The sequence below is a fragment of the Charadrius vociferus genome, unplaced genomic scaffold (genome assembly GCF_000708025.1).
Source record: "Charadrius vociferus isolate BGI_N301 unplaced genomic scaffold, ASM70802v2 scaffold314, whole genome shotgun sequence".
Taxonomy (NCBI): Eukaryota; Metazoa; Chordata; class Aves; order Charadriiformes; family Charadriidae; genus Charadrius; species Charadrius vociferus.
In genome coordinates, this window is record NW_009648241.1 from 130,122 (window position 1) to 156,687 (window position 26,566).

Genomic DNA, 26,566 nt, shown 5'->3' on the forward strand with positions numbered 1-26,566 from the left:
AACAATAACTGAAATGATCTCTTGTCTAATATAGCAAATCATTTAAGGGACAGCTCTTGAAAGATGACATGAAACTGATTATTTGCAGTTGCAAAAGGGTACTGAAATGAAAATATGAGTGAAATGACATTTCACTTAAAAATATGCTTGACTCTCAGTATAGAGAAAGAGGAATGTGAAATGAATGGAATAAAATTTGGCCTAGTTCAATGTATAGAGGACCAAATATGTTGTAATTAATTGCAAGAGAACAATTTGGGAATGTTAAAACCCTGATCTAAATCTGAAATAATAGTTCAAATAATACCCTTAATAACTTCTATTATTGTTTATTTTTATTATTGTTTATGCTTTGATATTGCTATGGTAACCTAGAGGGTTCATTCTCTCCTTTACAGAAGGTGAAGAGACTGGAGTGATGGATAGCCTGTTGGAGGCCTTGCAATCAGGTGCAGCTTTTCGAGACCGAAGGAAAAGGGCACCAAGGTCTAAAGGTGAATATTCTATTTTACGTTTTGTTTTCTAGATAAAATTTTTATGGGTCTCGTGCTCTAGAACATAAATGCTATCGGGTTTAATTCTTTCTTGAAATGACAGCTTTCAGGAATGTTCAGGCTGTTTTACTTTGGAGATTAATTTACTGAACTTCTCATAGCCTGATTATTATAACAAGACTCTTCGATACAGCCACGTGTACTTTAGCTTTTTAGGGTTTATAGTTGAATGGGGGAAATAAAAGTCATCTTGCCCCATAAGTGAATCAGATTATTTCACTGGTATATAACAGCCAGTTTAGTCCTAGAAATATCTAACTTCTAAATAATTCTGCTTAGTAATATTCTTACAATACTCCAGTAACTTTCAAAGATGTGTTTTATTTCCATTGTTTCCTTGCTTTTGCAGACATACCACAAAACCTCAGTCCAACCATGCAGCGGCCTGTGCTGAAAGCTTGTAACCATGGTAATGAACCATATTCATGAATTGCATGCTCTTCTTAGCTTATGTAGTTGATCTGTGCTTTCAAAAGACTGCTGTGATTTTTTCAGTTTTCTACATTAGCAGAATACTGAAACCGTATTAGAACCTGCTTTTTAAGAATCACCTGAATATTACATCCTGAAACTATACTTATTGATTACTTTGCAAAGCACTTCTATCTTTTGTGGGGTTTTCATTTTCATTTATTTAAAATTTGGTTATGTTTTTAAATGTAGTACTTTTACAATCCTTAAGAACAATTATGCAAGAATTTTTAATGGTTTATGAAACTATAATAGAAAGCAGAGGTTGTGGAACATTTTAAATGTTACTACATGGTTATGATACTGAATCAGAGAACTTTGCAGATTCGTTCTGTTTTTCTTTATCTTGGTTTTCTTGATACTATAGCTGGAATGGTTTAAGCTATCATTTACCAGTATAAATCAAAAGTTATGTTGTATCAGCAAATTGATAGTAAATTAATCGGTTACGTCATGGAAAATATTTCTCCAGATTTTAAGCATGAGTCTTGAACTATCTCACCATAGTCAGTAGGACTTGCTCATATGTGAAAAGTCACAACGACGGCGTTGTGGTGCTTTTTAGCTTTATTTGTTAGGCAATCTATAGAATATTATTATATTAGCTGTGTTTTAATTAAGCTTGAGAAGTCCAGAGTGACTGTTTTCAGTGGCTCGTAACTAGTCGTCTCAGGAAAAAGTTTATATATGTAGTACCTCCGGTGAAGAAAAATTTTCACTGAAACTTAAGGAAAGAAAATAGCTCCTTTCTTAGTTTTGCAAGCAGAGCTCATTAGCCGTCGGTGTTTAAATGCACCATGGAGTTTATAAAGCAGATGCCATCAAGTAGATTATATTAATTATATTTTATGTTTAAGTGTTTATTTCTTAAGTGCCTGTAGCAAAAAAAAAAAAAAAGAATGTGCAGAATTTGGCATTATTAAACACAATTTTAAAGAAAACAGAACTGGACGGACAGTTTAAAGGTAATTAATTCCCTTACAGGAATTGTCTGAAAGAAGAATCGAGTATATTTGACAGGTGTTCGTCTAGCACATAACATTGATATTTGAATAATGATTAGAAAGGACAATGAATTTATCCTATGTTTGTGCTTGTAAGAAAAATTATGTTGACTATTGCTTCTTTTCAACCCATTCTAGCTAGCTAGCTAGCTGTCTATGGACAGATAGTGTAGTTTCCAGTTTTCAAACTAACTGCATTTGGACAAACATTAGGGCCATGTCTTATGTTGCAGGATAAAAACAAAACACAAAAAAAAAAACAAACCAAAAACCCCAGGATTTTTAATTCTGCAAAATCTTGATCTAACCTGGGGACTGATTTGTGCATCTGATGGATATAATTTGATACTGAAGTTTGAAGTTCAGACATTTGATTTGGAGAGAAGAGTAAAAGTAAACTCTTGGATTTTTTGTTGTTTTTACCAAAGTCGGTTTTTCCATAGCACATTTTGAGACAATCTGATTCTAAGACATTTTAAAATGAATTCAGCTTTTATTTCACCTGTCTTGTTAGCTCAGAAACAGGATAATAAAACTCCAAGCTTGCTTTTAAGGAATTCATTAGTATGATTTTGATTTGTTGACACTTGTCACAATATCTACATATTACATTTTCCTATCTTGAGCCAAACAGAGCACTAAGCTTGATGTAGACTATGGTGAGTTCACTTATCAAAGAATTTTTGGCTTTCTGATAGAAATATATGGTCATTGGTTGCTTCAGGTTCATCTTTGAGGTGAACTTTTTTTTTTTTGCTATTCAAAGCCTATGTAGGCAAGTTGTGAATTTGCTTTTAATAATTTATTTTGTTATTGGGAAAGCAGAAATTAGGTTACATACTATACTAGACCCTAAGTATCAAAGTTTATTTTTAGATAGTAATAATCTCATTGATCTTAATGATGAGGCCAGTCAAAGCAAGAATTATAATGATAAAATTTCTTTAATTTTCTGTTTCTGAGTTCAGCAATGTATAATGTCAGGTTTTTTTTAGTTTTATCCTCTATATAATTTTTTTCTTTCACTTTATATCTAATATGGATACATATGCAATAACCTACTCTTTCTAAGTATATGTGTATAATAAGTGATGACTACTGTATATAATGGTTTATTACATATACATTGTATAAGCAAGAAGTCTGTGATTTCAGCCCACTTCAGAAAAATTGGGATATGACGGAAGTATTGGCTTGGTCTTTCATTGATGTACTCTTTCTTCCAACCTAAAATTTCAAATGTTTGCTAAATTTTGTATTATGGCACAAAAGCCACTGGCTTACTATAAGCTTAAAATATGTGGGGACTGATAAAGTCCTCAAGCAGCGATTCAAACACTTTGTTTGCTTGCTTCTGTGCTGATTTTGGCTGTTTGGGTTAACTGGTTTGGTTGCTGCTGCTTCTGATGAGACTAACAGATTCACTTATAGGAGATATACTTTATTAATACACACTGCAGATTCCTACCTAGGATGAACTTCTTTGACTCATCATGCAGTCAAAAAGAATTACAAGCCGTGACTTTAAATGTCTGTCCTCTGAATCATTCAGAGTGTTGGGCCGATACCATCAAGTTCTAGCTAATCTCTTGTTTCCAAACAAAACAAAAACAAGCAAATGAATAAAAACCAGTTTAGTCTTTATGATTAAAGATATTTCTCTCAAAAAGCGGAATACAAATCCAACCCAAGCGTAGATGGAAATGAAAGAGTAGTGGCTCCACGTCTCGCAGGGGCTGGCAAGGGAGAGAAATAGAGCTAGACTGCACACGCTTTCTCCATAGCGGTAATGTAAAGAGAAGCAGGAAGGAAATCTCTCTAACCATTGCCATTGTCATCCTCGGTACGATACTGCTCAAGGTACCAAACTATCACTTGCTCATGAGGCTGAGCTGAGCCCTATAAAACAACGGAATACAGAGGAGCAAGCCAATGCTACTTAGTTCTAGAACTGACAACTGAAATTGTTTCCTTTAACTAAATGGACTGCTTAAGAAAGAAAAGGAAGAATAGTACATTTGGTGGAATGCTAGCTATTGGTTGGCCGTTTCTCTCTTCATGATCTGTTAAGCTCCCCAGAAAGCTCTGGCCGTGTTCAGCTGATTAAAAAGGAGTACAGGTTCTCATGCTGCATCCCAGGGTAGCCTCTTGGGTGTGTTATTTTATTTTCAGTCCTACTGCACTCTTCTTTTATTGAACAGATTGCCTCTTTCTAACATGGTATGGTGGGTTTTGTCAAGTTTAAATCTGCTCTATTTTTGTGATCAGAATTGCCAATTGTATTTTTTCTGCTTGTGACAAGGCCCATCAAGTCAGATAATTTCTTGCTGAGGAAAAGCTCTGCTGCATAACTAATAGAAATAATATACATTCGGAATTGCTAGATCTTGGAAATATTCTAATACCTTAAGAATACAAATCATTTTCACTGGATTTTTGTTGACGTAGGTATGATTGGTATATTTATTTCCTTTGTTTCCATTCATAGTGCTTTGTATTTTTTTAATTAACAACTGAATTACATATGTGTTCAAAATTATGCATTAATGTTAGTTTGCTTTAACTGCAGAGAGCCTTACAGTAAATATTGTGGTATATGCTTTTGCTGTCACACGGAGCACTGTATGACACAAGTAGAGTATTAGTACAGTTTTAGTGTTGTACTTCAGTAAGGTTTTGATTCAGTAGCATCTAACAGGGGAGCTTTTTTATTTTATTTATGGAGCAGAAGAAAGCACTTAATTTTCAATGATCAGGATTTTGCACATTAGAAGATCATTTCAAGCAGCTAATAGCTATGGCTGATCTGAGTTTATCAGTTATTTACAACAACAGTCAAGGCATATTTGCAGCTTGCACATTTATTTCAAGCTAGTTAAGTTCAAATACACACAGCAGCATATCCAAGGCAGCACAGAGCCCACTGCAGCACAGAAAGCTGCATTATTCACTAAGTTTTCGGTCAGGCTTTGCAGCCTGCATCAAGTTCTCTGCTGCTATGGCTACGCATTTATGTGCAGTAACATTAGCCAAGGTAATGTTATCTGAAATGCATGAGTACAAATTTGAGATGCAGCTTTGATTGCAAGTTTATATACCTCAAATGCAGCAGAAATTGGTTTTCTTTACAAGTAGATTATATTCAAAATGTGTGAGTAAAGAAAAGCTATAATAAAATGGAAGTAAAAAAATACAGATTGCTTTTTCTGACTGCAAAGATTGAAAGAAATCTTTCTGTTTGCAATCAGTAATTGTGTTGTGGACTATACCACCAAAGGTAACAATAAGGTCTTGTTTCTATATTCAAATCAAACTCCCATGGTAAGAGATAGTCTTAATTGCTATTGCTGTTTGTTCGGTGAATTTGTAAACAATAGAATAATTTTCATGTCACGTTTAGCCTGAAGCATTTTAAACACCTCTGTTAAATAAAATCCTTGTCAAGCAATGTCATTCTGGTCCCAATTAAGCAGAAGAAAACCCTTTTCTCATGTTTTTTGGGTTTTCATCTCTTATTCGTAATAGAACTGTCATCTGAGGTTCATATTAGTGTCTCTGCTACCTTATTTTTGACAATCATAGCTGACAATGAGCTCAGGCTCATCTTAATTCTTGAAACAGACAGTGTAACCACTTAGAGGTCACTATTTTATTTCATCATTGCTATATATGACAGCAAACTATGATTGACATTTCAACTGAATTTTTCCTTTTTTTTTTTGAACTCTGTGTATGTTGCTGTCTTTTCCACAGCTGTTTGTGTAGAACATTAGGAAATAGCTAACAATGGAGAAATAATGAAAGCTGTGAAGTTGATAACTTTTTACCCAGTACGTGTTAGTAGTAAAGATGCATTCTTGAGCACTACCACTTCTTCATGGTAGATACTGTTTTGTAGGCACCATCCATGTTAGCCTGTTCTTTCTGTAGGTGACCTGAAAGCATCAGTGTTTGTACCTTTGGTGGAGAAAATTTTTATAAGGCTTTGTGAAGTTTTATGCAACAGACAAGTTTTCTTGACAGAACACTTCGAATATCTGTAGGCATTGTTATGAAGTGAAAACGTTTAATAGGATTTCTATTTAAAAAAAAAAAAAAGTAGTTGTTAGTTGTTCACATTTTAAGACCAAACCTTCGCTTCAATGTTGACTTCATAGGTCAAGTAAAATTACTGCTTATTCTAACAGAAATAATTCCCCTGAAACCATCTGCACTGTTTATAATAAAGATTCTTTTTCTAGAGCAGACAGGAGAGTTCAAAGAAATGGTGATCATGAGAGCCAATTTTGCATGTACAGGAAAAAAAAAATACAGACAAGGAAATTGAATTTATTCATTTTTATTTGTTTGTTTAGAACTATTTCTGCATTGCTGTAGTTGCATACACGTACAGTTTCTCACAGAGATGGCCCTGAAGAATTTACATTCCAATATATCTAGGAATAAGATTGATTTTGATGCAAAGTTTATTAGGATCTTCTTCTAGTGATCTCCGTGTATCATAATTTAATGTTGGAGTGGAGAAAGTATTCAAGTCAGAAGGGATGACAGCCAGCAAGAAGAGTTTTGGATGAAAAATGATAGCTTTTGATTATTTTTTTTTCAGAGCCTTTCCAACCAAATTAATAAAATCAACCTTTATAATAAAGACTGCCATAAAGAGAGGTAGAAAACGCTTGTTTAATTATTTAATTTTTTTTAAATGCCAGACGCTGCAAAATGGATGCAAGCTCTGTTAAGAATGGAAAAGGGTACTTCAAATTAGTAGTAAATGCATATTAGTACTGTGAAAATATTGGTATAGACAGAAAAAAATAAATACTGTTAACTTGCCCTCAGTATAAGCCAAACACACGCTGTCAGCCTTAGCACATACCCTCCGTTCTGTGTATATCATAAAGAATTATATGTGAACATAATGCAGACAAGAAAAGGAACCAAAGCTTTCTAAGAGTAAATATTTCAGGTGCTACCCTGAGACAAAGTGGACCTTATAATGGGTCTTATTCTCCAGAGGTTTGACAACTTCATTCCTGAAGTGAGACCCTTTGAAGGTGTCAAATTAGGTGCTCAGAAGAGCTAATTGCTTTTGTAAATATCTTACTGGTGTTCATTGGTATTAGTTGAATAAGACTGGTTCTCTCAAAGGAGGCAGGGACATTTTCTGCAAGATAAGAACTGTGGCAAAGAGGTCACATTTGAAAACAGTGATCTCTGTCACTGCATATCCCAAAATTGCATATACATTGAGTGTCAGCTTCATAATTGTCTAGCTAGGTAACCAGATTTCCAAAAGCTATGGCAGGCAAGTTATATATTCAAAGCAGTCCTCTGAATATGCATCAGTGGACAATCTTAAAACTGTGAAGGGAGCTGTAAATTACCAACTATTTACCCATATTTGTCTTTTCGTTGTTTAGTCACACAGAACTTCCCATTCAAAGACAATTACTGAGTTGATCTGTATAGCAAAGAGGTTCTGTCACTTCTCCAAGTACTTTTCAAGTCTCTTCTGTATTTGTTAAACAAGATTTTAAGTATAAATTTACCAGACTCTCAATTCCGTTTTCTGAATGTTAAGAAGTAGTAGTATCTAAATTCCTGCCTCTTTCTTCAAAAGCTTTAAGAACTCTGATCCAAATAGAATAAATGATGTATCTGTTGACTGAAAAACAGCCATAATTTTCTTTAGATTGTTTTATATATATATCTTCTTAAAGGGATTATCTTTCTTTTTTTTTTAAAAAAAAGAAATATTGGATAGGGAAATTTCATCAGCTAGACATTAGAAATGAGTTTTCTCTGCTTAAAAGACTCCACTGGGAACAAAATCTGAGATGGAAACAGTGTATCAGCCCTTACCTGAGTCTGTTTTGTCACTGTTTTGATGTCTGGTTGGTGCACCGTTGTTTAGCCAGTAATTCAAAAGATGTAGAGAAAGTACAAAATATTATTCCTGAAATTCTTTAAGCACACTTGTTAATTCATCTTTCTTTGCCATGTAAGTGAATGTGTTCCCTTAATGTTCCGAGTTTTTTTTTTTCCTTCCTTTGGGAGAATTCAGTTTCATTTTTTTTCCTAAGTGGCTGTTGCAACAGAGCAAAAATGCACAGTTTAAAAGAAATAACTGGAGTTATGTTTCTGCCTGATTTTTTTCATTATAAACCAATGCTCTGCAACGGTACAAATAAAGGTACAAATAAATAAAGGACATTAAATAGACGCAGGGAAAACAAGAGTATCTTGCAGCTTCTTCCCTTGTTGGAGTAGCAACACTTAGAAGCTTTACTTTTAAGTTTTGGAATACTCTAAAGAGAAGTTGGCATTTAAGTTGAACCAGAACTGGTGGTTGTGTCTGTAAGTTGCTTGATAAATGCAGTATCATCTTTGTTTCATTCCAAAAATAGATGAGTCTTGTATATTTTCATCATACATGCCTAAGGCAAAATCTACGTCAATTAGACAGCAAAATAATCAGAAGCCTCAAGAGACTTTTGGTGGCTCAAACTTCGACATCATGAGAGGTAAAAGAAGGAAATATAGGGGGCAATTGCAGCTTTCATATGAATGTCAGAAGGAAAGGTGATAGCCAGACTGACACTGAATGATCCGGAGTAGTGTGAAGTACTTGGGGCTGTAACTCCTCTTATGTTGATGTAGCTTACAAATCCAAGATGAACAGCTATACTTTAAGTAATTTCAGGAAAGAATATTTGTATTTTGGAAGATAGAGGGCTAATCAAGAATGTATTCACTTTCAGCATACAGTGTCAAGTAGTTTGACCCTTGTTCTTGGAGTGTTTTTTAAAAAAAAAAAATTAAAGCAAGATCATTTTAACCAAACAGAAAAATTACTTAAAGTCCGTGCAATTTCTGAGCATATTTTACTTCCTCAAGATTTGCAAAAAGCAGGATTGCTAATATCATAGAATCATAGAATGGTTAGAGTTGGAAGGGACAGTAAAGATCATCTAGTTGCAACCCCCCTGCCCCCCCCTTCCACTAGACCAGGTTGCTCAAAGCCCCATCCAGCCTGGCCTTGAACACTTTCAGGGATGGCGCACCCACAACTTCTCTGGGCAATCTGTTCCAGTGTCTCACCACTCTCACAGTAACTAATTTCTTCCTAATATCTCATCTAAATCTACCCTCTTTCAGATTAAAACCGTTATGCCTTGTCCTGTCGCTAAACATCCTGATCAAGAGTCCCTCCCCATCTTTCCTGTAGGCCCCCTTTAAGTACTGGAATGCTGCAATAGGGTCTCCCCAGAGCCTTCTCTTCTCCAGGCCGGACAACCCCATCTCTCTCAGCCTGTCTTCACAGGAGAGCTGCTCCAGCCCTCGGATCATCTTCATTGCCCTCCTGGACTCGCTCCAACAAGTTCATATCCTTCTGGTGTTGGGGGCTCCAGAGCTGGATGCAATGTTCCAGGTGGGGTCTCACAAGAGTGGAGCAGAGGGGCAGAATCACCTCCCTCAGCCTGCTGGCCACACTTCTTTTGATGCAGCCCAGGACACAGTTTGCTTTCTGGGCTGCAAGCGCACATTGCCACTTCATGTTGAGTTTCTCACCCACCAACACCCCAAGTCCTTCTCCTCAGGGTTGCTCTCAATCCATTCTCCGTGCAGCCTGTATTTGTGTACATATACTCTTTCTTTCTTTGAAAGACTGTAACAATGCCTTCTTAGTAGCATGGTCTTTCTGTTACAACATTTTGTCATGATATCTTAAAAAGAATTTTTTTGTAATGGTGAGGTTTTTTATTTTATCGGAGAAACAGTTTTTCTCATACTTTATTGTCTCATGATATTTATCTAACTCCATATGGAGGAGTCAAAGAAAAACTGTTATCTGACGCAACAAGTTTGACCATTTTTGCCCTAGGTTTTCAAAAATCTAAAACCTAAGGTTTAGAAAACTAAGAGTGAATTTATTTGACATTGTATTCAAACTTGCAGTCCTTGATTTTTCTCTCTCCTTGTGGCATAGCAAAATGATAAAATAAGAAATTGAAAAGATAACGTCGAGAATACTTAGTGTCATAAACAGGGAAATGGAATGAAATCTCAGCAGATTTTCAGCATGGGCAAATAATTATTCGGGAGTTTTTTCTTTTTATCTGTTTTCTTAGGCTTTAAGCCAGTTTCTTTGTATTTGAAAAGAGATGAGTGTACAAGGTACATTACAGTACAGTGCACATACAGATACTTGAATTAGCTCTGGGCAGTCTACTTTGTCTACTTGAATCAGGATAGCTTATAGGCCAGGAACAAATTTGGGTATCACAACCCAGTTTTGGGGGTTTGAAACAAATTTGGGTATCTGTGTACAGCACCTAATGGAGCTATGCAGTTTCAGGAGCTATATACAAGAATTTTAACTAAGCCTTGAAACACAGAAAAGTGGGGTGCATTTTCATAGTGAAAAATCTTTTCAAGTTTTCTTTTCCATTTCTAAAATCCGAATTAACTAATTTAACAGGTTATATATTTTTATATCGAGAATCAATTAGTCACTTGGCTTCTTCCCTGCCATTTGGGAACCTGTACTGGCTAGAACAGCAGCATTTTCTGATAACTGGTTTTCATAAACAGAAAGAGGGAAAGAATTTAAAATAATCTGAAAACAGGATATGCTTCCAGTTTTGCTTGATTTATTGACAGTTTGTTTTATTTAAAATCTGAGATTAATTTCTACTTCACCAAAACAATAAGTTGTAATAGTGGGAAATGGAGAAGATTGTATTAGTATTATAGATATTTGTCATGTGGAATGGAATGAAGTCACCGCTGTTTTGATGTAAAGATCTTGGGTAAAAGAGCTTAATAGAACCACAGGTAAACTATTTGTTGGCAAATCCCTGCCTAATGCGACAGAAGTTGATAGGCTGGTATTTTCATGGTTAGAGCTTCCAGGTCATGGTATGCATTTTACTTCAGTCACCGGCTTTTTGTGGTAGGAATCATCATCAGCCTTCCCCATTCAATATGAATATTTGAATCACTAGACTCAGTAACATTTGTTATATATAGCAAAACTCTGTGAGCAGAGGGGGTAATGAACAGAAGGGAAATTTCTAGGGATATGGAAAGCATGGTTTAAATCCTGTCCTTGAGGGAATAATGGAAACTGGAACGAGGGTTAAACACAGCTGAGTGAGAGTTTTCATTACCCACGTTGACTTTGGGACCTAAATTTTACTGGTCTTTTAGTTTGGTAATTGAGTTCATTAACCACAGAAGAAATTCATATACAAATTGTGTACTTTAACTGAGAGGCCATGGTTTGAGGTACTACAGGTGTGTTAGCCAGAGAAGTAAGTCTTGAAGGTGGAGACTGATGGGCTACATTGATCTTCCAATTTTTTTCTGTAGCCTCTGGAGAAGGGATCAGAATATCTACTCTGTTAATGCATAAAGGCTTCTATTGCTTTTATACCTTTGTATAAGATTGGGGTTCTGTTTGTTTTTTACTGTAGTCATTATTACATTTGATGATTTTTTTTTTTAATGTTTCCTTAATTTCAAAAGTAGAGATTCCTCCTCAAATACTTTACTTCCATTGCTTGCCAAAACCGATTTCTCTTCCCATAAGAACTGTCCTCTGAGAAATTTATCTGAGGACCTATCCTTATTTCAGTGGGTACCTTTTATTGCTGTCATTACTAGAGAAGGGAGACTTAATATGCTTTTTCCTCCTATGTTCTAAAATATAAACGTTTTCATTGATCCATCTTTTCTATGAGAAAATAAACTTTTATGGTGTCTAATCTTTCACTCCACCATCATTAGCTCAAGAACTGGGTGAGTCAATCCAATGACTCCAAATCTGCTGATAAGCCATATGAACATGTTGCCAAATTAGGCAATTAGGCTGATGGAGGAGCTTGGGGAGGACTCTGTTAAATTTTGGTCAGTGTTTAAAAAATGTGTTGAGATGAAATGAGACCTACATCAAAAGAAATGCTAGAAGCTGGTAGAGTGCCTTATCCTTTCCTCTGGTCCTGAACCATTCTGGCAGGGAGGGGGTTTGTTGGCTCTGGTTTTGGGTTGTTTGGGTTTTTTCCCAGTTTACATTGTTTGGTTCTTAAGCTGAGATCTACAGGGTCTGCTTTATAGATGTACCAAACATCTACAACTGCAGTGAAAACGGTAGGATCAAAGTACTGAACACATAAAGTGCTTTATAATGTTCATTACTCTGGAATATCAGGTATTAAGCATTTTTAACTGATCTCCCGAATTAATGTATGTATTTAATCTCTTGAAGAGATAAAATACCTCATAAATATTGATACACAATTTAGGGAGCTTGGGCTTCTTATACTGGCTAGAGAGAGGGACATACCCATCTTACACAGGAGGTAGCTTATATAAATTGTTAATAGTCAATGAGTTCAGGCCTCTAATTTGAAGTGCTTGAGGCTGAAAGACCTGAAGAGGTTTCTCCATGTTTTAATTCTGTATCTATAGTAAAGTTAATAAAACGTGGCACAGCACACTCAATACTGAAGATAAAACAATAGCTTGAATAGCTGCTCTTTAAGTGAGTACATTCTATCGTAGGCAATGAATGACACAAGTTCTTGGCTGGGGGGGGAATAATTCTCTCACAGTGCATATACATAAACATTTGCGTTAAATTTGGTTCACCAACGTTCTCATGCTTCCAAATTCTAGTACTTTGATACTGAGCTCTTTAAAATCCCTTTAGTGTAGAGTGTGTTTGTGTAATTTATATTAAACTGATAGCTGCAATGATAATATTTTTAAGTGTACTAATGTTTCATTAGACTAGCTGGATTAAAAGTAAATGAATCAGTACCCTGGCTTTAAATCATGGAGCCTTACTGGTATGCAAGATAAGTTCATAATTTCAATATAAAGAGTAAATCAGGATTGATGCGTGAGTAGTTGCAGGCTCTGTTCTGGCTATTCAGCACAGAATAAAAATACTTTGCTATCAGATAATCCCTAGTTTTATAATTGTACTGTAGATGGTAGTCTTCCCCTTTCCCTAAGAAATACGAAATCATTTTAATTCTGTGTGATCCATCATCAGGCAACTACTCAAAAAAGTAACGTTCTTAAATGCTCTCAAATGTCCAGTAGCAAAAATAAATGAAGGGCAGAGTGCATTAAGGGATTTCCAGTTGTGTCTCACAGGGCAGAGAAAACTGCTGTGAGAGAGCTCTTGGGATAGCTCCTACTCTTGCTGCCTTTAGCAATAGCTTCCTGACTAATCAGTCTCCAAGCTTACCCCGGTGCTTTAAGTCTGTTCTTTCTCTGTTGCCAGCCACGGACTGGAAACAGGACACAGCCAATTACTCTCTGCTGAGTTTACCCAGTCTCTGTTTATCCACCTAACAGCAGTTGCTCTGAGATCATTTTATTGAAAGCTTGTTATGTAGTGAGATCTCCTATTATAAAATGTTGGGTTTGTTTCAGTGGGTCAAAAATATATGAATCTTATTATTTGGAATAGTTGCTTCCTATGGGACGGAAAACAAAGCATGCTGAAGTGGAATTATTTTCTTCCTTTTCCACTTTTCAATGACAATCAATTAAAAAAAGGTTTGTCTTCATTATTAAAAGTTGAAAAGTAAACTGTTAATGACTGTATCTTGAATTGAGGATGCTACTAGCTATATCCTAATTTCTTAGTTTGGGGTCTGGTCTTCCTTCATGTATATTTTTTTCTTCCTTTCTAGTTATTTCTGAAGCTGTATGAGTGATAGCTAATGATAGTTTTTCTTGTTCCCAACCCCATCTTGTCACTTCCTTATTCTAAGCCTATCTTTCAACTCATCTATCAGTGCTATAGTACATTAGAACATTCAACAGTACCACTTAACTGTAGTGTATAAAACATTTTACTCCTACTTCAGTCTGTAACTGCAGTTTTAGCCTAATAAAAAGGGCATTTTTGACCTGTACCAATAAACTATAAAATGTACTGTGGCCTAAATGAGAGTATTGCTTATTATAGAAATCTTCTACACTCACATTAGTCATAAAACTTTGGTGAAATTGTTCATGTTGAAGGAACTAAGCAACCAGAAAGGCTGCAAAGTGATCTCCAGCTAATATTTGCTGGGAAAACTGTAGTAACACAAAATACAGTGTACTTCTGATTGTTATTTTTCTGATAACTGAAAGTACAAAGGCTGCATTAAAAAAATTACGTTTTAGCTTGCTTAAGAGAAAGCTAAATGAGAGGCAGGTCAGCAATAACTTCAAGTAATGTATTGTCCAAACTTCATAAAATATTTTAAAATTGAATACCCACACTGTTTACATCTTTTTAAAGATCCAAGGGAAAGGTGGCAGGGCAGGGTCCAAGCATTGTACACTCAGATGTCCCATCCAAAACTGTGTCATTTAGAATCTGGATTTGCTCAAAAATTGCTATAAGATGTACTTTCAGAAGTGCTAGCTCTGGTATTGCACCTTTGTATGGTGCAAGCTTTTCTTCATTTGTGCTTCTACAATGCTAGTACGGTGAGTAATTGCAGCGTATTTTCTCCTATACTTAGCACTTCTCTGCTTTTAATTTAGCCTGTTTAAAAAAAAAAAGCCAAAAAACCCCAAAACAAACTAAAACCAGGAGTTATTTCATATTTTTAGTTTGCAAATCTTTATTCCCTTAGCCTGCATTGACACAGGGAAAGTTATTTAAATGTTTGCAATAAGTAATACATTTCTGCGAGTGATAAGAAAACTTATTTGGTCAAGAACACTTTTTAACAAGAATACTAACTGCATTTTATATGGAAATAAAGTTTGACTAAAATTAATCTTCCAAGGTCTAGTTTTGTCAAAGCTAAACTGAACAAGTTAGAGAGAACAATGGGAAAATATGAGAAATCGGAAAGCTCTTTTTAAGCTGCCAATGTGTATATTAGTAAAGGGCACACTCCACTGCCTTACGCTCTTGGCTTCAGTTGCAGATTTCAGCCTTAATTTTTTTTTTAGTTATTAATGTGGAGTTCTCTTTGCATCAAATTTTCCACCTTTAAAAACCAAATTGAGTGCAGTAAAATTTTATAATCTGTTAGTTTTCTTGGAATATGATGAGCATGCTAGTGGAGAGGTCCACTTGAAGGTGCTTTATACTCAGAAAACACTGTGGCATTGCTGCACTAAACAAGATTTTCAGCTTTTGGAGCTAATGGTATACTTGGTACGCTTGCATGTGGTATACTGGCAAAACCTAGAACAACTAAAAAAAATATATTGTCCTTGAATTGTTTAATTCTGTTGAAGCATAGTGCTTCTCTGCAGTATCAACTTGGGTTGCATCTCTTTGGGACAAAAGGAGTTTGGCAGTTCTCACACCACATAATATTAAAAATATCATAATTGGTATTTCAGATCCTTTTAACGTGTTCTTGTTTGGTCAAAGAACTTAAAGTTGAGCTTTGAACCTATGCCATTTTCAGTACATGTTGAAATCTTTCCTCCTTCTTTTAATGAAAGTAACATATACTTTAACAGATGATTTACCTGTCGCTTTTGAGGAGTTTCTTCTCTTTGAGGTATATGAGCTGAGTAGCGTCGTGTTGGATTTAGTATTAGCTCTTATACTTGTATAGAAGTGGTGTGTAGAAGTGAACAAATTCACCCAGAGAAAGTTGAAATATCTTTCAGTTTACTCGGTACATCAGTCCAGGCTTGTTAAGTCAACCAAAGAATAGAACTTCTATCACTTAAACTTTCCACTGGGATTTATGATTGGAATGCATATAATACCTCATTACTGATCAATGCACAAGAGATGTTCTGTTGTAATTTGTATTCATGGGAAGTATCTGTAGTAGTTTTCACGTTACATTTTTGTAAATAAAATTCCATTAATTATTAACCAAAAATTGAGTGAACCTTGAAACTCACTGGATCACAGTGCAACAATCAAACAGAAGCAGTGATTTTTTTTCTGGGATACTCTTTATTTCAAAGTTAGTTTTCCAATTAATATTACTTTTTTCTTTCCTGTTGATGAATCACATTTTCAGCAGTTTAAGGAAACAAGAAATACAATGGTCTAACTAATATTATTTTTCAAACTGAATTAAAGCTTAAAGCACATTAATAAGACTGTCTTTGAAAGCAGTAACAAGATAATATATAAATTATCCAAGTGCCATCACCAGCATTTATGATAAAAATTTGAATATTTCTTTTCAAAATCAGAGTTTACCTAAGAGTTTGATTTCTAATGCAACAGAAATTACTATCTTATAAGTAGAACTTGGGGCAGGGGGGCTATTAGTTTAAAGAAAAAGTATTTATAGTTTTTTGCTGGTTTGTTTTTAGAAATTGATCAGTTTGTGCCTAGTCCTTTGCTGCTTTTGAATATGAAAGCAAATAGGGAAATAAATCATTTCACAGTAACAGCGGTGCTAGAAATTAGATTGTATTTTATCTTTTGATAGTTGCTTTTTTTAATCCACTCTGGTAGTAGCCATTCTACATGTTAAAAATGAGAGAGAAAAGAAAACTCGTATTTTGCAGAAAGATATCAGTAAAGTATCAAAAACTTTCCCTGCATATAGGAATCTATCAAAAAATGTGGCCGCTGACATCATAGCTAAACTGACTCTTGGAGACTTCAAGTGTCCTAGTTTCTTGTGGGGAGTATTTAATTACTAGCCAGTTCATTGGCCCAGCTGGATTAACATGAGTCAGATGAAGGACCATTTATAGACATTATTCAAGAGTGCAGTTTGCATTTGATAAATCCATAAGCATTATCAAAAAGGTAGTAAGTCTAAAATGCTTTGAAAGGTTTAAAAATTCACAGCAGCTTCCCGACTTAAATGTGTAGCCCAACAGGAAAAAGCAGCATGAAGTTCTCTGTTTTGTTTAGGTTAAAAGTTTTGAAGAGTGCTTCTGAAACACTTTATTTACATGTTTTAATTTCTGGTACAATATTTTCAGTTAATTCAAATTCAGCTCAAATTAACAACTCCATGTGCTTTGGGATAATTAAATTACAGTCTCCTCTTATCTTGGCTCACCATGCAGACTATTGCCCACCCCTATAGCTGCCTTTACTCCATTGCTGTAGCAGCTCCGTTATTTAGGAATAAATCTTTTCTTCTCCCCATCAGTTGTTGTGAAAGGAATGTAAACCACCTGTGAAAAAAATTAGCATATTTGGACAGACGTCTCACGTTTGCTTGTCTGGCTGTATTCCAGGTGCTTTTATGGCTGGGGAAGGGGAAGAGGAAGAAAGGTATTTCAGCTCTTCCTGGTTATTAAAATTGACCTGGCTGTACCCTGGGTTGGGAGTGGAGGGGAAAAGGATGAAGAAAACAAGATTTTTATGAATTAATGTGGGAAATAAAGGGGAGAGAGATCTGAAGCGTGGGTGAACGAGTGTATTAGCCCGAGCCTCAGCCGCCGTGTTGGGGAGCATCAGCCGTGAGATGCTCCTGTCGTCTGGGCAACTCGAGTTGCCATAGTGACGGCGGCCGCGGCTGCAGGGTGAGTACCGATCGCTGCAGCCCGGCCCTCCTGGGGCTGAGGATGCCAGCCGGGTGGTAGCCACCCTCCAAACCTGTGGCTGGCAAAAGGCATTCGTTGCCAGCTGAAGAGAGGCCGGGCGGGAGGCTGCTGCCCCGTTTCAAAAGCTGTTACACATTTAACAAAACTTTCTAGTCGCGGGTGTTCCTTCCTGCTGGTTGGCAAGAAGAAGGGACGCGCACGGCTTAAAAGGCAAATGTGGAAAACAAACTAGTGCTGGTACTACTCCAGGGAAACTAGTGATGATGTAATTATTTATTTTAATTTTTTTCCCCCGTATTTATGTAAGAATGCACGTGGTTCCTAGTAGCACAGGCATTCTAATTGCCTTCCATGAAAACAGCATAAAAATGAAATTGTCCCTCTTATTTGTTAATATGTAGCAATGAGCTTTGGTCACGTAGTTTTTTCCTGCACAAGTGGGTGTTATCTGTAGTTTCAAATCTGCATTGAACTTCCTCACCTTTAAAAGGAGTTTTTAAGCCATGTGTCTTTACACACCAGAAAGATTCCTTGTAATAGCCAATTATATTCAACCTTAACAATTTCATCAAAGAAGGACATCATTTGTGTTTGTTTCTGAAAGGTGAGAATTGGTTCATAGTTAAAACCAGATAATGTATTTGCAGGCGAATGAGTTTTGTATTACCATTGTACCACATAAACTGGCTTAAAAGGCAGAACGTTTGTTTTTCTGCTTTTCTTTCCTGTCTGTACCGATATATCTATCTATAACATCCAATCCTCTCACTCAATTCTTTCCTTCAACTCCAGGAAAATATTTTAAACTGCCTGTAAAATGAGGGGTTCGTTGGGTTGGTTTGGGTTTTTTTTTTCGAGGGGGATGGGGCAGGGCAGGGGGCCCTGTTATTTAAGTTGTAATAGGATACCCAGAAAGATTTAGGAGAAATCCTAGGCTGAAGATAAACGTGGTAGCTCTTCCTTAAGTGATTCTGTCATTGAACAGCAGGCTGACCGCCATCCTGAAGCAGCACTTCTGCCACTGTAGATGTATTTGGGGAAAGTGGGGAGTTATGGAATAGGTTACTCAGTGAGGAGTTTGTGAACGTATTACCTGAGATAAATGTCTGGAGCAGAGCTGTGCATACCTATTCTTCTTTTTCTGGTAGGAAGACAAAGAGAAAGAGAAAAAATAAATTTTACCCCAAAAGTACATTTTTCTGCATTGTAGTGAAAACTGAAATTTCTTTCCATTTGGCATGAAATATTTGCTTTTCTGAGAGAAAGGAAGAAAAGCAATAGAGAAAGGAGGAGATGGATGTTACTGCCTTTGCTCAACACCCATATTACTTCATCATTTAGCCAGGATATGAGAAACACAGATTCAGTTTCTTTCTTTTGCTTGAGAATATTTGTGAATTTTCTAGAAATAAACAAGTCACCTAGTCACCATCAGGTTAGCTTCTCTTTCCCAATCGGTGCATGCTCTGAATATTTACGAGTAGTGAAACAGTCCCAACGGGCTGAGGGTCTAACTTCAGTCTCGATGAGAAATGAGTTTGACAGAGTTAATCAAGACATCCAGCCACTGCATTGGATCATCAGCAAACTTGTTAGGTGAAGTTGCAAGGTTTGTGGCCTCAGTTATTACAATTCAGATAACCCAGGTCAGGGCATAAAATCTAAGAAGATTTAGATTGATCTGTTGGCCTGTTTTGTGAGGTGTGGGTTTTTCTGTGCTAGTAAAATCAAAAGAAAACATGCCTGCAGCCTTTATTTTCACTTCTTTCATACAACCCTTCTTTTTGCAATAGCCCATGAAAACATGCCACAATAAATGACAATTTTTTTTTATCCGTCTTTGGAGAAACACAGTCCCAAGGCACCTTGAATACCTTGGGAATACAAGATACTATGTTTGACATCGTTCTGTAGATCATAGGACCAATACTAGTACTTTGTGCTTTTTTTTTCTTTCTTTCTTTCTTTTCTTTTGGAGGTTCATATTTTGCAACAGGATTCAAATGAACATAGTGACTTCTGAGGAAAGTTACTGTTCTAATTTCACTTTGTGTTTTTCCAGATCATCTCCCTCATTGCCCTTTTCTGGGTCCTTCATGGGAGAAAGATGATGCATCAATTTAGGCAGAAGCAAGATAAATTCTTCGACAGTTTCAGGAAAATGTCTCTTGTATTTTTCTTTCAAATAATCATCAATATGAATTAAGCTGTCATGTGCAAGTACTAATCACTCATTTCCTACATTTATTTATTTATTTATCTGTAATTTTTAAAATATTGTTTATTTTTTATTATTTTTTATCTTTTTATATCTTTTATATATTTTTAATATTGTTTTATATCTTCTCTTACATCTTTTTATCTTCTTTGCTTTAACCTTCTTTTTTAGCCATTAGTTATGGTTAAGATAAACATTGAAGAGCACAGCATGTTTCTAATGTCCCTACCATATTTTCCTACACTAACAGAAGGATATAAGGTAGCTTTTAGGTTAGGCTTTCATCCCAAACAAAAACATCATTATAGATCATCTATAGATTTTAGGAAAAAATGAATTCATTCTTTCTTGGGTTTTACATTATAATTCTAGCATCTTCCATCACCTCATCAGCCCATTCGTTTCTCAAAATTAATTCCTGGGGTTTCGATACATCTTTCACAGTGAAACATAAAGGTAAAAAAAAAAAAACCTATCATTTTTGGACTGGCTGCACATTAAAGATTCAAGTAATTGGTTGGCAGCGGTAAGATCACACTTTAGGCATAAGCATTTATTTGGATAGCAGGTGAAGTTTTTTGACTTTCCATCATGTAAGAGAGCAGTGTCTTGTTTAATTCACCTGTGGCATTCTAAATGTGTACATCATTTGTTCATTTAAAACCCATGGGTTCTTTGGTGTCTTAGTCTACCTGTTAAAAACAAAATAACTGAGAAAGCTGTTAGTTGATACCATTTACCCTAAGTATCCAGGGAAGGAAACTCAGAGAGACAAGTCATGTGGAAACTGGTTATAATCTCTTAGCTGTGGTGTAAATACAAGTGGAAGATCCCAAAAGACGCTCAGTTAAAAAACAAAAAAGAAAAAAAAGAAAAGAAAAGACAAGGCAAGAAAAAAAAGAAAAGAAAAGAAAAAAAAAAAGTGGTAGCACTCAGGAACATCAGAAAGGGAGTTTTAGTCATCCTGTGCACATACATGACTTGGTTTGGGTTGTTTTGGGGTTTTTTTTGCTTTTTTTGTTGGTTTTTTTTTTTTATTAACTTGGATGTTCCAAAACTGCCAGGAATCAGTTTGAGTTACTTGTGCTCATTTTGCTGTGTTCTTTCATGAATCCTTTAGAATTTACCGTAGGGAATACCGTGAATGTCCATGATAGTGTTATTTTATTTTTACAGAAGGAAGAACAGAATTATCTGTTGATCAATCAATATTCTCCCCCAAAAAAGTACATATTGTAGTGTTCTCTTATAGAAGAGTTAGGTGTTAATGGAGCTATTTTCTGCTGATATAACTACCTAATATGAATATTATGGATGAGAAATAAACTAAGTGATTTAAATAAGGACTTATTTTAGTCAATGCAAATATTACTAATCCAAATAGTGAGATTACTATAAAGTACCATTATAGAAGTATTGTTATTCCAAGTAGAAATATAACATGGCTTGTGTCCCAAAATGCAGATATAAACCACCAAAACAACATTCTCCCCCCAGCAACAGCTGAGCAGTGGTTTGCTGGAAAAGCAACTGTGAAAGTCCTTTGTTTCTTAAGCGTACACTATAACCTGATAACTACCATGGTTCAGAGCTTCACACACTACAATAAAATGGAAACATTCAACGACTGCTTTAAGCAAATGAAGATTGGAATTCATTTAGTGATAAAATTATTTTCAGATCAGCTCTGGAAACTTTGCTGTGAAGCAGATCTGTGTGTTAAGGTACGTAGTGTCTCTGTTGCCACAGAATCATTGTGCCACTTAGTAGATCGGTGAATTCTGTAATATAATACAAATTTATATTTGTAACTACTCAGGATGTTTTAAAGTATTTGAATTATTCTTTTTCATGTTTGTAGAATATTGAAGAACTACTTCTTTCTTTTATAGTATTGACATCCTAGCTGAGCATGGTAGAAAGAATACGGAGCTTATCTATCACCTCATGCTTGAAAAGTCTGAGTTTCATTTAAATGATTCACTGTTCTAACTTGCACATATAATTACTGTAAGGCCATAATAACAGGTCAGAAAAAGCAATTTATTTTTGGATCAGATGATAGTATTACCTAGTAAAGAGAGATTTTCCAGCAAAGATAGGTGTAGATATATTGTTAAGATTACAGAGCATGATTCTCTTGGTTCCTCCTCCCATCTTTAAAAATGATTGATGCTTTATATTTTGTAAGTGTTGCTCCGGTGCCAATATATAGGAGATTCTAAAAGAAACCAGTTTTATACATTAACCTTCCTGAATAGTTTATGCGTTAAAAATTATAACGGTAAAGCGAAACCAGATGGACTGAGTAGAGTTGACAGCACCTTTCTGAGTGATGAAATTGCTATTGATTTATGACAAATGCCAGTAAAAGCAGGCAGGGACTGTTTTGTTGCTGTCAGATGAGAACTGAAAGTAGGCAGGTTTTGTTATCAATCATTTGTTGTCGGTGTAAGACAGTGGCAGGCTGTTATAATTGATTTGATAGCTCCGTCTGACTTGAGCTCTAGTGGCCACCGCAGATTGTGGCAATGCAGCAGTGCAAAGAATTGACATGAAAAGGAAGTGACATGACTCCTCAGAGGCAAAGTTGTATGATTTAAAGGGGTATATTTGTCAAAACATTTTATAAATCAGAATTTTCAGACTGAGATGCAATTTATTGATAGCATACAATTTTGAGGTTAGTCTGGAAATGGGTTTATCATATATTGTGGCATTAATTTAATAGATGTTTTATGACCTAAAAGGATTTGCATGGGCAAAGAGATTTTTTTTTCTCTATTCTTTGCCTTGAACAGCATGATTTCATTCACTTTAGTCTTTTGATGAATCTTTTCCCCTGATATAATATCTGTCCCAGTTATGCCGGCTGTGACTGTAGAGTATCACTATGATACTTTGATCCTCTGTAATAGGCTGGGGTTTGTGTTTAAAAAAAAAAAAAAAAAAGATGACTACTGGAGACCTAATAGGACTATTGGATAAGACTCTTGGTACTTAATTCTGAGGTAGCCTCAAATTATTCTGTAGTGTAGTGTCCCAAAAACCTTACTTGTTTCTCTGTGAATTTTTGATTCTTGAACAATTTTGAGGTTTGAGGTTCCAGCTGAGTTAACCTGTGTGAAGAAATAGTTTCTGAAGAATTGGGGTCCAAATTATTTGGGCTTTATACAGCCTGTTCTTCATCTTATGTTTTACCTAGACGCAACCACAGGAAGGCATCAGAGCACAGGTGTAATACGCTCCTTCAGATCACTGACCGACTGCAATAAATCTAGAAATACTGACTGAAAACCCTACACAGCTCACTCAAAGAAAATGGCGCATTTGGTTTCTCTACTTTTATCCCATGTTTATATTAGAGAGTAACACTGTAAATTCAGCCAATTTAAGCTGTAAAAAAAACCCTGGAAGGTCTGTCCCACAAGAAACAAATCTGCAACTTACAGAAGACAATCTGGGTTAATTAGCTGCAACCTTTAAGACACCATTCCAACACGCTGAAGTTCATCGGTTTTGACATAGGTGGATTACTGAAATATCAAAACTGCTCGTGTCAAAGGTGATTGTGCTTAATGATGTATCTAAACCAGTGGTGCTTCTGTGTCCTTGCCTCACGATTTTAGCTGCTACACTTCATCATTAATACTGATCTCTTTATGCTTGTTTCCACAAGCAGTGTATTTTTATATCCTGTGGTTTGTTTAATACGCTAAGTTCCCCAGTTGAGTAGAACGCTTGCTCATTATGGAGCTGGCACTGCACTGAGGACTCTGACTGAGACTGGGAGCTGAAACTGTCTGCTCTGTGCTCGTAGTATGCTCATTATGCTATCAGTTTCTAACCCTTACCTCCCATCTTCACCCAGAAAAAATTCTGAAGCATCACTTCAGTTATTAAACTGGTATTTCTCTCTGCCGCTAATCCACAATTTTTGTTTTCTGCTTGGTGTTTTAGACTCATATGTCCTCTTAACAAAATTTGAAGCAAGCCACTAGAATGCAACATTGATACTCCAGCCTCTCACCTTAAGGGTACAAATTCTAGAAATTCCTCATCTTTCCTTAGATATTGTGAGCCGTCCCTTCCTTAAGTATGTGAGCCATATAATAGTAAGCATTTCCAAAATCAGTATTTATACTAAATATATATGAAACCATTAAAAGTTAAAATCTAAATTTACATATCCTGTAAGCTAAATAAGGTATGGCATTTGAGCTTAGTTACAGAAGAATAAAATGAATAGCTTGTTTTTATTAATGTTAATTTCACCACTTTGGCAACTTGTTATGAAGCTAATATATAGCTACCAATTTCTCGTAGTGTACTTATTCTGAGACTCTCCTTCTGGTCACCTGCATAAGACCATTAACATTTCGGAGAGCATTTCATTAACATTTACATAGTAGCTCATCACACTGTTCTTTGACTTGATATAGCTTGAGATCAAATCACCTCTTAGATTTCCCAAGGTGCTTCTTGCTTCTGAAGCTGGCATGTCAAAAGCCCTCAGAACTTGCATGTTTTTCGATTAGAATATAATGATGGGACTGCGATTCAGGCAAAGCTTTGAAGGTAGTGCACCAAAAGACACTAAAGGCTCCCTACTTATCCTCCCAATATATAAGAATATATAAGAAGAAAATAATTACGTATGTAGTGAAAAATCAAAACTGGTGGGTGAGCTGGGTGACCTTAAAAACTTCAGAACCCATTTGTATCCTGCCCTCAGTGTCCTCTGAAAAAGTGCATCTCTCCTTCATCCCACTCCATTCTGTGTTAAGAAACTTGGCTAAAGCTGAGCAGGATTAGTTCCCCCAAGCAAGAAGCAGATTGCACCATCTCCAGAAGGCTCAAATTCACCTGCTCTGAGATGGTCAGGAGATGGTAAACGGGCAACTTTCCTCCCTGCTAGTACCGTCTTTTCACAAAATGGACGTTACTGCACCCATGCAGCGAACTGTGAACAAACAAACTTCACAGCTATTTTCTATGTAATGCTGTTACCTCGCAGTAAGTTGAGATAAATTGAATCACTTTAAGGTGTTTAAAAGTTATCCAACGCCTTGCGGGGGAGGGGAGCAAAGAAAGCTTTCAGTGTTTGCCTCGGTAACATTGTCCATGAATCTTCAGGTTAAGTTTTATTTCTTTCTTATAAAAGATTTTTATTTTTAGCTACTTCTTTATTTTTTAATTTTACTTCCCCTTCTCCTACCTTGAAGGGTAAGGCCACACTATATTGCAGTAGATTATATATTTACAGCTTAATACTTTGTGTTAGAAGTTTTCAAGGGACACAGTTTAGCTTGAAATTTTAATTGTACGCATTTATACCTAATCTATGTATTCCATTTTTACTTTCTGTGGCTTTATTGTTATATTTTTCATGGTTTTCTGTCCATTATTGCTTTGCAAAAGACCAATGCAAAAGAGGAAATTGGTAAGCTAAGCAAGGTAAATAATGCAGAATGTTCCCTTATAGAGGGCAAATTATTTCCTTTATTTTATTTCTTTGAATTGCAGTTGGGCAAATGTGATTTCTAAGTTGGCTGTGTCCTTTTTCTAAAACACTTGAAAACATTTAACCAGATACTGATGCCTAACTAAATCCTACAAAGGTACTGAACAATCTCCATCATTCTTTATCTTGCTAAAACCTTCAAATTTTCCCTTTCACTATATATTTTTTTGTTTTCTTGAACAGAGAGGAGAATGCAAACAATGCCTCTCTATTTTTAGAATGTTATTTTAGATTCTGTGTTCTGAAACTTTGCAAACCTATAAATTACACCACCTATCACCATAGTTTTATATTAAGACATATTACCAGGACAGCCAATGGACTTGTACTCATCCACTTATCATTTGTATGCATGCACATGTGTGTATTTATGCTTATTATGTGTTAAGACCTGTAGCACTCCAAAATATACATTATTGCATTATAAATAGGTAATATCTCAAAATCTGCCCTAGCTGTGTCAAATTTTCTGTAGTTTGAGATGTCTCCGAATTAATATTTCAAGTATGTGACTACAATATTCATTGTCAGCTTCCACATCAGTTTCATATGTTAATGTAAAGCATGTTGTCTCTGTGTGAAGATACATTCCAAATGAAAAGAACTAGCTTTAGAAAAGTATTGTAGATTGTGGTACCTAATACTGCTATGAGATTAACGTATAGAATGTGTATTTGTGTGTTGCTAGAAAAGGGCCGGAATGTGCTGTATGAATAGTAAAAAAAGAGAGAAGGGCTGTTCCTCATCAGGCTGGAATTCAGGCTCCTGATGTATTGATGATTTAAAATTAAGAGTCCTATCCCAATTCAGGGAGAAAGGCTAAGGGAAAACCCAGAAAGGGAGAATAATCATTCCCAGTCATCCTGTTGGTTATTCGAGGGAGGTAAGGAAATAATCTGTCATTTTAGTTTGAGACTGGTAACTCTAATCTAGGATGGGTAATCCTAAACTATGGATCAGTTATAGAGGTTTAAAGAATAACTCTTTGGGAAACTAAACATTGAAGTATTAGAGCTGGAAGTAGAGGTGAGTACATGGCCTGATCTGTAGGTCTAAATGCCTGAGCGTAACTACCATTCTGATATTAAAGCGTTTACTTCCACCAAATGTTACATGAATATTTGCTTATTGCTTAGCTCACCAGCTCATTCACTGAGTTACTTTGTCACAATTTCCATAGTCATCAGTACAGAACTTTAAATTTTCGAAATCTAATGAAACAGGTTGTTAATTGTAGTAGTTAGAAGGAAATACAGTAACCAGGAAGAAAACTGTCGGGGGGGGG

General features: G+C 35.8%; 1 protein-coding gene across 1 annotated transcript in view; it reads left to right on the forward strand.

Annotated features, from left to right (window-relative positions):
• Positions 1-26,566, forward strand: part of LOC104285682 (protein diaphanous homolog 3-like) — a 185,149-nt gene that overhangs the window by 127,646 nt on the left and 30,937 nt on the right. The window contains 2 exon segments of the mRNA XM_009884160.1: positions 399-494; positions 904-963. Coding sequence (XP_009882462.1) covers positions 399-494; positions 904-963 — 156 coding nt within the window.